This window comes from Crocodylus siamensis, chromosome 5, assembly GCF_052110815.1.
Source record: "Crocodylus siamensis isolate JL-2025a chromosome 5, ASM5211081v1, whole genome shotgun sequence".
Taxonomy (NCBI): domain Eukaryota; kingdom Metazoa; phylum Chordata; order Crocodylia; family Crocodylidae; genus Crocodylus; species Crocodylus siamensis.
In genome coordinates this window covers 122,404,965-122,419,207 of record NC_143399.1, presented here as the reverse complement: position 1 = coordinate 122,419,207, position 14,243 = coordinate 122,404,965, and the positions used below count along the sequence as shown (strand labels likewise).

The 14,243-nt window shown below is 40.4% G+C and overlaps 1 protein-coding gene across 3 annotated transcripts in view; it reads right to left on the bottom strand.

Annotated features, from left to right (window-relative positions):
- ELMO1 (engulfment and cell motility 1) overlaps positions 1-14,243 on the bottom strand; it is a 450,632-nt gene that overhangs the window by 294,655 nt on the left and 141,734 nt on the right. For all 3 annotated transcript variants that reach the window (XM_090050152.1, XM_090050153.1, XM_090050154.1), the window contains one exon: positions 721-756. In XM_090050152.1, coding sequence (XP_089906278.1) covers positions 721-756 — 36 coding nt within the window. The remainder of the gene's footprint in view (positions 1-720; positions 757-14,243) is intronic.

Below are 14,243 nucleotides of genomic sequence, written 5' to 3'. Positions count from 1 at the left end.
TACCATTCATTCCAATGGGAAACTGCATTTCCTATGTGGAAAACTACATTAAGCTACTGAAGTAGCAGATGCACAGTTAACTGATTTTTTGTTGTTGTTTTGCTTGGCTGGTTTTTAGCTATATTTGACATTTCACATTTGTGGCCTAATCTACTGATTAGAATAATTTGTATAATTTCAATTCAGCAAAGCCTGGCTTAAGTACGGCCCTACAAAGCAGTCCCATTTGAAATTAACTGAGCAACACATGTTCAGTTTTCTGATATGAAAAGATTAAAACCTTCTTGTATTACCTGGGACTAGCAAACACCAGAAAAATCAAACCAACATGACTGATCTTAATTTATCCCACCAACATCAATAAGCAAAGCCATTCATAAACTATGAACAGCCACACAAGCCACAGACATTAAAAGGACAAAAATGGTGCTTGCCCAAATTCAAACAAACCTATAAAGAATAGCAGAACTCCTGCATAACAGGTTAAGCAGTTATAGAAATGAAGTGCCCATTCCACAAGCAAAGCACAAAAGAAAAAAAAAACAAAAGCTCCATAGGAAATTTTTGACAGGTAACATCAAAAAGCAGGAAACAGAGGTTGAAGATTTGTTGAATCAATATGCGCAGATGTATTTATATAAAAAATTAGCATGAAGGCCTGGATTTAATCATGCAAAAGAAGAGGAAGTGTGCAAAGTGATGATCCAATCAGATTCTTACCAGGGCTTCATTATCTTCTGCAATTTCTGATATCGTCTGTAAAATTTAAAAACTTCCACGTGAGGTGATACATTCTAAAACATGTATAACTCAGCTATTATAAATATATATATATGTTTATGCACCTGAGGGACAGACATATAGAATAAAAAGCAGTAAATTACTATAATTTATTCAAAAAGGAAACAGTTCTATATCTGGTGATGGAAAAGGCTTCAGTTAACTCAAAACACTTTTTTAACGATCTGTCTCAAACACTTGTTTCAATCTCCATTGGAAAGGAAAAGTAACAGTTTCCAAGGTAAAGATAAGTTGCATATAGATTCCTGAATGATAAAGACACAAATCTAAACATCATTATTGTGGGTTCTTTCAGAGACATCTTCAACACTAAATACAAAGTTTACATATAAAATACCTCCTGCCTTAGCATTGCTATGAAATGAAAGCCACTGTAACAAAATCAAGGGCTTGTTGTTTTGTTTTTTTTAAATTCAGTCTCTACTTCATATGATACTCAGGTAGAGAAGTAGCTGAAAGCTGAGGTGTAGCCAGGAGCTCGTTGTTCTGAAAACATGACCGGGGGGAAATTCTGTGACTCCTTTGAAGTCAATGACAAATAGCCCATTGACTTCAAATTGGGGTCAGAATTTTACCCTAGGTTTTTAATCTAGTTATAGGGACATAACTAGGTCATGTCTACGCAACATCTTTAAACCACATGGTAGCCAGCTCCCCTGACACAAGGCTTTAGTATCGCTGAGCCTTATTTTAAAAAAGGGTTCTGAAATCCCAGCTGGCTCTGTAGGTCCAAATTTCATACATCTAAATTCCTGACAAAATCCAGGATGTTGAATTAACCCATTTCAGAAAGCTGTGAAAAATGTATTTATGGAGTTCAGAATCCAACACTTGGACCCATCTTCACTTATAACCTTTGGGATACCCTCCCCTCTCCCTCCAAACTTCTGAAAAACACTTGGTTCCTATTTGTGAGAGGAGGTTTATATACCACAGCCAAGGGGGTTTTATTTAGACATTTCCTGTTTTTCTGAGACATGCGGTACTGTGCATCATTAGTAAACCAGAAACTATGGCATCACATTACTATACTTAGGATGCTGACAGGCAAATATTAAGGGGGACTGGGGGGAAAGATAATAAGAGCATTTCAAAACCATAGTTCACTAATCATGATTTGCAGATCATCATCCCACTAATGACCAGTTCCAGAACTGCTGATCATGTTACTAAAAGAGGTAAAGAAGCTACGAATGATGACAGAGATATCCAAAACCAGACAAAATGAAATAAAAAGAAAACCTCATAGAATCCAGAGAACAAAAATCAGCCTTCTTCCCTGCACAGATACCTCATCCGACTGGCAAAAAGAACTCTTGATTTTGTAGTTCTCGGTAGCCTTTCTTTGTAATCCCTTCTATCCTCTTTTTGGGAGCACCTTTGTTTATTTGTAAAGATGCTGTTCCATGTTTGTATTTGGACGGATATACACTGTCCCACAGCCTAAATTACTCTAAGGTGCTTGATAAGCCAATTCTGTTATCCTCACAAGGCAGCTACTATTCATTCCAGTAGACAATTAAAAAAAAGAAAAGAAAAAGGAAGACAAATTCCATGTTAAAATGCGGTACCTATCCACACAGGGCCAACCTTTTACCCAGCCACCTGGCAGAAGAAATACAGGGATGTCAATTTAGGTCAGTAGGGGTATTAACTGGGTTGGGATTGGAACAATGTTATCAGCTGCTTTGCCACCTATGCTGATGAATCCTAACATCCCAATTGCTTTTATCCAAATAGTATTCAGTTCCAAGTCTGTAATAATTTTGACACTTCAATTGAGTTAACTTTGATGATCTATACAATGATAATGCACAACCTCTTCTCCTTTTATATCTTGATTTGGGTGTATACGGTACTCTTATATAAATAGTGCTTCTTGCCAGATATGATCACTGTTGTACACACATCACTATATCCAATCATAAAGTCAATATGTTAAACATAAGCATTCGTGTGCATGTCACGATGTTATATTTCTTCTGGGCAAGTTTCTCATTTTCAGTCATTGAAGCAAGGGATGCGAGGGGAAGTATAAAAAGTGAACTCATTCTTGAGACAGCTTGTGCCCCCATCCAGAGTCAGACAGACATACTTTCTTCACTGAGACAACATTTATAGTAGAGCTGCATTCTAGCGGAAGCATGGCCTTGCGGTTAAAACCCTGTACTGGAACTCAGATCCCAGCTCTGGAGACATCCTGTGTAGCTCTGGGCAGTTCCATTCACTTCCTTGGGGGTCACTTCTCCATTTATAAAATCTAGGTATTTATAACCCCCTGTTACTACGGTATCTGAACACCTTCTGATTATTTAGAAACAAATGAAACAAATGCCCCTTTGATTTCTTCCCCCCCATTTCATGCAAGAAATAGAGAAGGGTGGGTTTGGAGGGGGAGGGAGGGGTCTTTTTTTGTTTGTTTGTTTTGGTTTCTTTGCATGTTCGGAGCCATGCTGAGACAAATGTTTTTTGGATTTAGTCCTGAAACAGGTAAGGTCCTTGCTTTTTCTTTTCAATTGAAGGATTGAGTGTCATAGCTTGAGTTCAGTTCCTATGCAAATTCTCTGACTTCTGCAAGTACAAGCCTCCATCTATTGCTTGACTGATTCATTGTTCCTTGTGACAAGTCATGGTTGCAGAGAGGGGGCTTGATTTCTCAGGCAATGAGAGAGAATCTGGTGCATATCAGAAAAGCAACTTTGTACTGGATGCTTGTTTTCGGTAGGGAGAGAGTATAAAAAGAATATCAGCAGGAGAGATGTGTTCACAACGCTCTCTGCTACGTAAAATATGAGCTACAGAGTTTTGTATCAGTTTGACATTTTTGGGGGCATGCAGCCTCACTCCTGGAAAGAAGCTGAAATAATCAAGCCTGGAGATGCTGAAAGAGTGCATCACTATGGTTGGGTATGTGTCTGTTAAAACAGGGCACAATCTGCCTAGTAGCTGTAATAAAAAAGGGACTTTTTTTTCCTGGATTTTTGTTTAATCTTCTACAGTTATGACTATTTGGATCAAAGGTCTGTTCAAGATTCACAGACCATCAGGCTAATGACATTAGGGCACACTAGTTTTCTAGCATTTCTAGTAAGAAAAACTCCAGAAGGAACCCAATGCAGTATGTCAATTTATCAATGGGAAGGGAAATCCCTAAATAGCAAGGTACATTATAGAGGAAGGTAGGTAAGTTATAGAGGAAGCAGGTTTCTTTAAACACTTCTTTCTTCTGACTGGCCACATCTACTTCAGGAAGTTAGGCTGCCAGAAGTTTTGTAGGCTTACAGATGCTATGCTGCTGAGGAATCAGAACTCATGGTAGAGGAGATCTCTTTTATTAAACCAACTAGATTTTTGTCAAAAAAAAAAAGTATTCAGTTATAATGTATTTATTATTTATTTATAAAGTGTTTTTTTTGGCAAAATCTAGTTGGTCTAATAAAAGATATCAGCTCTACTATGAGTTCTGATTCATTTTGCCTCTAGTCTAAACCAATACGGATACAATCTGGATACCTAACACATGCTGCTGAAGTGCATACATGCTGAACTACTCTAGCCAGTGCACACATCCTCGACTTGAGAGACTGTACCAGAGAATGTGAAGTGCCCTTGGACTGACGCGCAGGTCTTAAAGCAACTAACACTGCTGTGTCAATGGGGTGCTTTTCACATAGGCCTTTTTTACAGCTGCTACATCCTAAAAGAAGAGGGGTTTGTTCTTCAGGTTATACAAAGACAATGCTTTGCCAGCTCACACCTAACCTGTGTGAGGATGGACACACACTTGTGGCAAGACCAGTGTGCGTGCAACTTCTGGCAACTAAACTTTGTACTGCAGCTTAATTTTAAATCAGCAGCTTTCTATTTTAGTGTTGATTTTGATTAGGTAATGAATAAACTAGGAGATAGGATTGTTTTACATATATAAACAAGATCTAGTGCTGGCTGGGCTTTGCATACTGATGGTATTTCAAATTCGAACCTTGTTTTGATCAACAGGGTGTTTTGTTTTTTTAATATCCTGATTCGCCTGCTCCCCCAACACACACACACACACACACACACACACACACACACACACACACACACAGAGCTAAGCTCTAAGACAAGCATAGAGGCTGTAAAGAGGGGTCTCGTTTGAGGTTGTCATGACCGTTCAGGGTTTTAACCCATATTAAAACACAAATGGCACAGGCCTCCTAAACTGCATTGCTATCTCTGCAACAGGCTTGTTCTTAGAGTGTTTGGCAATTAACTTAAATGACCCACGATTAATTTATAAATGTACACAGCACTGAGGAGGCTGGAGGGGGTGAGGAAAATGTTAGCACATTTTATCTTCTATACTTGACAGGTGCTTCATGGACAAAGGACTTTTCTTCAGCAAAATGTTTGTTTAGGAAGTAGTCATGTAACCTTAACTAAACAGACTTACATGGTGATCAATTAATATAAGATCAAGATAATATCTTGTATAAACCAGCCCATAGGTGTCAAATAATTTTGGAGTAAGAAGACTCTGAGGACCCTACCATTGAAAAAACCCAGGAACAGGACCATTTTAGTTTGAGGAAGGAACTTAGCCATTTTAGGATAATACCTCTATTCATCCCTGATCTCTCTTGGAGCTAAGCCTGTAACTGTGATCAACTGCATCAAATGTGAAGAGATTGTACAGGATGGAGTACAGATGTGCTTCTCTTGCTTACAGACGGTTGGTATCCATCACCTGGAACAATAAATGTGACCTTAGACCATTCCTTGACTGAGAGGCACCTAATACACTGGTAGTTAATAGGAGTTGTCAAAGATCATTTCCGTTTAGTTCCTCATTCAGCTGATTAAAACCAGAATGGCAGTTTATAAGAATCCTAGTGCTGAGGATAGATTTGAGTTAGAGATATGAGGTGCTGGATTGTCACAAAGAGATGTCATCTACGACTGTAAATGATTTGGGGAGCATTGTCACTGCATCAGATGGAAAGCAGGATGCACAGTTCAAACTTATTGCTAATTAAGTGAACACACTCACAGGATTTCCATTTAAGTACCTGTAACATATCAAGATAACACTCTTCCCCCTGTTCCCACCTTGCTGACAGCTGGGGAAGAGGGGGTGTTAATTCAAGTGAATTGTCATTCAAGAGAGATGTATACAGGCCTGCCCCACACTTGTTTTGATGCGATTCAAAGACAGGGACAAATCGGACTTGTGATAGCCTTATGCTGAAAATCTTATTCGTTAGGAAAAGAATTAGGTGCTGATATTTGCCTTTTTGGAAGCAAATGGGAGGGAAATATATCACCACCATTATTCATTGAAATGTTATATGGGAAAATGAATTATGTTTGTGAAGGGTGCAGATAACAGTCAGGAGAGCTACATAAGTACTTTATCTTTATCATACTAATTTCCATAAAGCCAGGTATCCAGGTCATAGCTGCATTGGTTTAGAGGAAAAGGCAATCAGGGCTTGTAGTAGAGGGGATATCTTTTATTACACCAACAAGATTTTTTCAAAATTTTGTGGCGATTGTAAGTTTTGCAGAGATTTTTTGCAAAAATCTTGTTGCTCTAATAAATGATAAAACCTCTACCATGAGCCCTGATCGTAATTTCCATAAAAGAAGAAAGCACAAAGCTGAACAAAATGTTTTAAAAAATTAACAAGAAGTTACTTGTTGAGAACTTCTGCAACCACAGTATGTTTCCTTAAAGCAGTGTTGTGATAAATTTCTTGCTGAATCTCAAACAGCAGCAGTTCTATTAGCATTCCCCAAGCCAAACAGCCTTAATGCTTGCTGAAAGTGTATTATAATATATGCCAAGAGTAGCTTGAACCTGAGACAAATTTAGTGCAGCTCCTACTGGATCAACCCCATTTTGGGTCATGTGATAAAACTTCTGTCTAAGGATCAAAAGGATCCAAATCTGAACCTCAGCCAGGGCAATTTACAGGATGCAAAAGGAGCTTATCAACATCAGGGAGTTTTTTGTGAAAATGTCACCAATTGATAGTGAAACTGAAGTTTTGCCGCTGTGGGAACTCTTGGGAGTGCTAAAACAGATCAGATACTCCGTGGCTTCCAGTGTTTTTAAAAGCTGCATTATTTAGGTATTTGGGGGTGGGAGGGTAGGGCTACCATATTTTCAGTATCAAAAAAGAGGACACCTGTGTGGGGGAGAAAGGGGGAACCAGATGGGGGGGGTAAGGGATAAGGGAGGGTTATATGACTGTGGGGGAGGTGATATTTCTATGCCCTGCCTCTGCCCCTCACTCCTAAGCCACAGCCCACCCCTCCCAACCCTGCTGCTGTCTTTCACTCCTGACCCATTGTACCCCACCCCCAGCCTCATTCCCAACTCACAGCCCCCTGCCCCTCCTGGCCCTGTCGGCATGAGCGACTGGTGCCTCCTGAATCTTGGGGAGGCTCCTGCAGAAGCCACATGGGGCAGACAGTGGTGGTGGGGTTATGGGGGCACTATGTGGAATTTTGGGGTAGTTATAGCCCCCCAAAAGCCTCCTAGCACTATCCCCACCTGCAGCTCCGCCCTGCTGTTTTTCCCTTATGCAACCAGCACCGGGCTTCTAAGGGAAAGGCAGCAGAGCGTGTATTTAGGCATTTATCAGTCATTATTGGCTACACTGGCCAAGAAAAGCCAATAGCTTCTAATGTTAATTTTCCTTTTATTGGTGCCAATCTGATATGCCACCGATATATCTGTGCACCTGTAATTAACACAGAAAAAGCTCCTACCACTGAGGGGATTCAGTATCAGGAAAGAGGAAAATTCAGATAAATCTGATATTAGAATGATGAAGGATGTAACTAAACTGATTTTGCATCAAGCCATTAACTTTTTGGGTAAATATCAAGGTATCTCTATTCTGGATAGCTGATGCTGTTTAAAACCAAAAGGACAATCAAACTATGCTTTAGAAATGTTTCTTGTTATAGTAACTCTTGCCCCATATTTTTTCTAGCTTCTACAAATATAGAAAACACAAGAAATCTAAGCAAAATGCCCTGCAATATGGTTGCCTGGCAGCAGCAAAACCAAAGAAAAATATGAAAATGCCTACTGGTTCTGTTTGTATCGAGTCTTTTTTCTATCGTACATACTGTAGCAAAATAATGTCTGACAAACATTCTGACCAGAGGTCTAATTATGAAATTACTGGGTGAAGTTTTAAAAACTACTCCTACATATACAGCAGCACTCTTAGAGAAGCCACATATTCATGTGCACTAGAGACCCACAGGCCAAATCTATGAAAAAGCAGATTTGGGGATTTTAAATTTGAGATAGATACAGAGAGAGAGACAAAAAAAGCCCCCCTCCTTCCAGGATTTGTTCTTTGCCATCTCATTCTGCAGAGCAGACTTTTCCTGTCATTCACAATGCCCAGGTTGTAAAAGGGGAAAGGGGAGGCGGGGTGTGGGAATCCAAGGAACTAGACTGAAAACACAGCCCAAACAAAATTACTTCTTCTGTTTAAGGAGCCCTGCCTCTATTCCCTTTATATAGCAATTGCAAATACTAATAATAGTAATAACAACAACTGGCAGATGACTTTTTTCCCCCCTTCTCTTCTATTACTATTGTTCTTTTTGTATTGTAAAAAGATCACTCAACTTTAGAAAAAGACAATTCCGCCTGGTGCTTTTTTCATGCATTCCTGTCACTAAAGGGGCACTAAAAGTACAGCAACTTCTAGATCACTCTGACATAAATGCCCCTTCTAGTGAGTCACAAAAAGGGGAGGGTGAAAAAAAAAGAATAAAGAGTGTAAAAAGAGGAAAACTCCCAGACCTATACTTCCTACAGGTTTTTTTTTAACTGGCGTTTTCTGGCATACAACCTGAAAATGAAGACAAGAGCTAGAAAATTCCCCTATAAGCCAGCTCTTGAACAATATGACTTGTTTCATTTGTGCTTAACTCATGAATGGTTGTTATCTCATATATTTTCAATAACATAATAGCTAAATGAACACTGTGTCTGACTTGTTCACTGGAGGATTTCTATTGCTTTAAAATATTAATTTAAAAGTAAATTCACATTAATCCGGTCTGGCTCCATTTGTAATTTCCAGTCAGGACAGGGCATATCTCCTCTACTGTAGTTAACTGAAGTAAATTTCCTTCTCTGATCTCTCCACAAAAACAATTACATACCTATCCATGGTATAACTGAAACCATGTTAGTTGCAGCCATGTTGAAACACAGCTTAGAAACATTTGTTGCTAGAATGCTTGCAAGGATTATGTTGTGACCAGGGTCCTAAGCAGTAATTTTTATTGTGACAAACATAGAACAGTTTCATAACAAAGTTAATTGCTGCTAATATAATTGTTGCTGCTAATATAATTGTTGCTAGTTGGAACCATCAATACAGAAAAGTAGAAACATAAGGTTGGAAGGTGGATCATTTAAAAATCCAACTCCCTGCAGAAATAAAGGATATGCTGTTTCTAGACTGGCCCTGAAAAATGCTTATCCACACTCTTCTTGAAAAGATTCCAGTGAAGAAGATGCCATAACTTCCCTGGGCAACTTGTTCCACTATCACACTATTCTTACAGCCAGGAAGTTTTTTTCTGATATTTATTTCAAATGTCTTTTGCTAAGGTTTAAGCCCCTTGTTTTAATGCCCTGCACTCTGAGGCAAAGGTTCTGCCTCTCCTTTATGGTAGCCTAGCCTTTCAAACATTACAAAATTGTTACCGTGTCTCCTTAATCTCCTTTTCTCCATATTAGACACACCTAGTTATCTCAACCTTTCCTCAAAAAGCTTGCACTCCAATGCCTTTGCCATCTTCATTGCTCACTTCTGGAGTGTCCCCATGTTCTCTACATCATTCTTAAAACATGGAGCCCAGAACAGGACATAATATTCCATCCAGGCACTAACCAGCATCACATAAAGTAGTAGCATCACCTCTACGTCTTACATAAAATACTCCTGCTAGTGAAAACTAAAATCACATTTGTTTTCTTTTCTCTTTTTGCTAATGCATCACGTTGAGTCTGTGACCTCTCTACAGACACACACACCAGAAGTGCTACTGCCCAGCTAGTTATCCTTTGTGCTCTACGTGGAAATTTGTTTTTTCTTCTCTAGCTATAGCATCTTACATTTGTCTTTGTTGAATTTTATTCTTTTGTGCAAATCCTGGTTTTCCAATTTATCAAGATCCATTTCCATCTATTCCTATCTTGTAAAACAGTAGTTACCAACCTTTTTAAGTAGATCACCTTTGACATTTAAAAGCAACCCAAGGTCTACTGTGTGCCACTGCCAACCTGCCCACCCAGCAGGTAAGTCTGTGGGGAGGGAAGATGCGGGGGCTAGATTGGGACCCCAGCAGTGAGGGACAGTGCTGCAAAGGCACAAGCAGGGGTAAGTTGAGAGGGACTCCGGCCAGGTGGGACTTACCTGCTGGGGAGACGTGCCCCCAAATAATATTTCTCCCTCTGCCTTGATCTGACCCCCACTCCTTCCCTCTCCCACAGACCTGCTGGGCTGGGGTACACGCATGCATGCATGAGGGCACTCAGCCCCCCCCACCCAGGCCTCACATCCACCAGTGGATCAAGATCCACTGGTTGGTGACCACTGTTCTAATATGAGCCCCCTTTGTGCTTCCAAATGTGTATTCAAAGCACAGAACCTCACTTACATGTCTATCCATGGCTATATGCACAATCTGCGCTGCTTGCACAAGATAATACAAACCCCTTGGCAATATCATAGTCCAGATGGAATAGCTAATTTAAAAAAAACAAACATGTTCTCTAGTATGTTTATTGAGTATATAATTTCTTGCACTTGTGTGATTGAAAACAATTAAATTATTTGTATTCAGGATCAAAGTCATAGAAATGACTGCACGGAAGGATGGTCTCCTTCTCTGCCTGACTCAGCTAGACATAGGCATCCTAAACATGCCATACTCTGCAACCACCCTAAAAATATTGATATTAACAGGACACATTTGCAGCTTCATTATGGATCTGTCCACACTGTGATCAGAATGCTGTAACTATCATATTTTAAACCTCAGCACATCCAGAACCTACAGCTCTTTTATTCTAACCGAGAAACTCTTCAATGGAAAATGTTGGCAGAATTATGGTCGTTATGCAGCATTATAAAGAATACTTGTGCAAACTTACAGGAATTGCAAAAGTATGGACCACCATCACTTACAACAGGCTATGCAGCAAACTAATAATTTCTAATTTGTTTAAACCAATATACTATGCATACGTAGAGCACACATGTGAGAACGTAAGTAGGAGCCATTTTTTTTAAAATTACACTATATTCCTAAAAAAAAATACTATAGAGCTACCTGTAAAACCTAGGGGTGTACATTCTCATGAACCTGATCACTAAAACTGAGTTGTAACTGTCACAAAACGAGTGAGAAATAAGCTATAAAGATTTTAAAAGGTTCCTCCAGCACCTCCAGGTGCTCACTATCCAGCACCTGTCCACTGAAGGTTAATAAGGATGTATCATTCCTGTAGAGTTAACCTGCATTATAAGTGTTACCCCTGCCTTGATTTCACAGACAGAAATCCTTACCATGAGCATGATGATGCTGAGTATTTGGCCTATTAGGAGACATGGCTAAAGCTAGAATAAGCACAAACCATCAAATGCTAACACATCTCTGTGGGTGCAGACTAACTCTATTTGAATGTCCTTAATTCTCTGGTGCCATCCCTCAATTAATCATTATCAAGTGCTCAGAAAAAAAAAAAAGACACATTTTTCCACAATTCATTGTCAAAGAACCCATGGAGTAGCTCAGGTTTTTGGAGATGTGTGTCTCCAGAAGTCTTGACTGTAGTCTTAGAAGAAGGGATACCCAGTAAGGCTGTGTGATGCTTCAGTAGCCAATTTGATTCAGAGATTCAGCCCGATTCAGCAGCCAAATCTCCAAATCTGAATTGAATCGGGAGACCCATTAATCTCTCCAAATCAAATCGGAAGCCTCTGAATTGATTCACAGAGATTCAGCCATAGACTGTCTGGGGGAGCAGCTGGACAAATTCAGCCATAGACTGCTGGGGGAGCAGCTGGACAAATGCCGGCTTCAACCAGCAGCCCCAGGAGAAGCCGCAGCTCATCTGGCTACTCCCCTGGTTGCTTCCCTGCTGGAGCAAAACAGGCAGTGCTGGCAGCCCCAGGAGAAGCTGCAGGGACTGGGGGAATGATTGGGAGTGGGGATCAAACCAGGAAATCGAATGGGGAGCTGGGGGGAATGATTGGGGGCCGGGGGAACGAACAGGGGGTTCTCCCCAGCTCGCCATTTGATTCCCCAGCTCCCCAATTATTCCCCCCAGTCTCCGGGCCTTCTCTCAGGGCTGCCAGCACTGTCTGCCTCAGCCTGGCAGGGGAGCAGCCAGGGGAGCATCCAGACAAGCCATAGCTGGAGCCAGCAGCCCCAGGAGAAGCTGCAGGGGCTGGGGGAATGATTGGGAGCTGGGGGATCGAACCAGGAGGTGAGGGGGAAGTCCCTTTTCATTCCTCCAGCTCCCGATCATTCCCTCCAACTCCCTGATCATCCCCTCCAGCCCCTGCAGCTTCTGCCAGGGCTGCCAGCCTTGCCCCAGTGGGAGGGCAGCTGGGGGAGCAGCCAGGGGAGCCACAGCTTCTCCCAGGACTACTGACTCAAGCTAGGGCTTGTGTGGCTGCTCCCCCAGCTGCTCCTGCTAGCACCACCTATCTGTATAATCTATGGCCAAATAAGATTCAGCACTGAATATCTTCGGATTTGGATTAGGCCAGATCAAATCAGGACAGTGATTCAAATCACCGAATTGAATCACTGTCCCTCCGAATCCAAAGTGAATACTTTCTGCTTCGCGCAGACCTGATACCCAGCTTGAGTTTAATCTTGGTGCGACTCCTCTCATTTGCACAAGGCTAACTTGGAAAAATTAACTTTAGTGTGGAGGTAATTTTGCCAGGAGGATGTGCCTACAACAAGAACAAAGAAGGTCAATAATGAAGTGATACTAGAAAATGTGGGAGAAATTATGCTCAGGTATGTGTGTTGTAAGGTACAGAACTTGTTCTTTCCATTATACCCAAAATTCATTGTATATGCCTATTGAGGATTTTCTGTTCTGTGTTATAAACCTAGATTAGGTTTATAACCTGTGTGGTGCAGATATCCCTGCCTTCCAATTACCCTCAAAAAACAAAATGAACACTCACTTCAGTTACCACTGTGAATTACAGAGACTCCAAATTGCCAAATGGGTAGGAAAAATGCAGCGAGCAACTAGAGGTCAAATATATGAACCTGTCAGATATTATTTGGTTCCCGATTCCTTATTAAGTAACATCATTTTTAAGGTTGCTAACACCTGACTTTTTTACAGGCACATAGGTATGTCAATATTGCTATACTGTTGCAAACTTGTATTGCAGACAGGTTCCCCAAATAAGTGATTTGTACCAATGCAATTCATTTAGCTAATGGAAGACTTGTTTTAGTTTTGTTACTAGTGCTAGAGTTCCACAGTACATTCCTACAGCAGTAGCTCTCAGCCTTTTTAGACTCTGGGAAGCCTTCTTAGACTCCAGACACTCCTCAGAAATTTTTGACTACAGAAAAGTGCTAGAGCAATTATTCTGTTGCAGATAACTCAGAAAAACCACAACAGGTAAAAATCTTTAACACTTTGGATTTCAGAGAACTTTCCTAGGAAAGTAAGATTCTTACCTGTAAATTCTGGATTTGATTTTGTGAATCATGTCTGCACACCTAACAATGCTAACATTATATGACACCCCACAGCACCCTTGAAAGGATTTCATGATACCACAGGATGCTGTAGTACCCTGATTGAGAACCTCACTTGAACCTCATTACCTATAGCTATTCTTTTAAACCAAAAACATATGTGTTTTAGTTAAATTCCACTGTGTAGAAACTTAAGTGAATTTAAACATAGTTAGCTTGTGTGGTTGGTGATTAAATTAAGCTAGGATGCTAAAAAGTAAATCTATTTAATTTTCTTAATTAAACCAGTAGAACTTGTGTTTGTAGACCAGCATGGTTTATACCAGTACAGAATTCTTCATTGCAAACAAGGCCTTAGGGTAATGTAACTCCAGAAAAACTGATATTTAAGAAGTGGAAAAAAATCAAACCAAAATTCACTATAGCTAGGGTGAGAGAAGTGATCTAACACATCTACATAGGCTACAAAACAAGGCTGTTCTACAGTATTAGCTTCCTCCCAAGTGCCTGTGGCAGCGATGCTACATCAACAGCACATGTAGATCTTGATACAGTAACTGCAAAGCATTAAGAAACACCATCTTTTAATGGAGGATCTCAAAATCCCATGAGAAATAACATCTATTAAAACAGTAGTTAACATAAAGATGATCAGGCTGCTGGGGCAAATC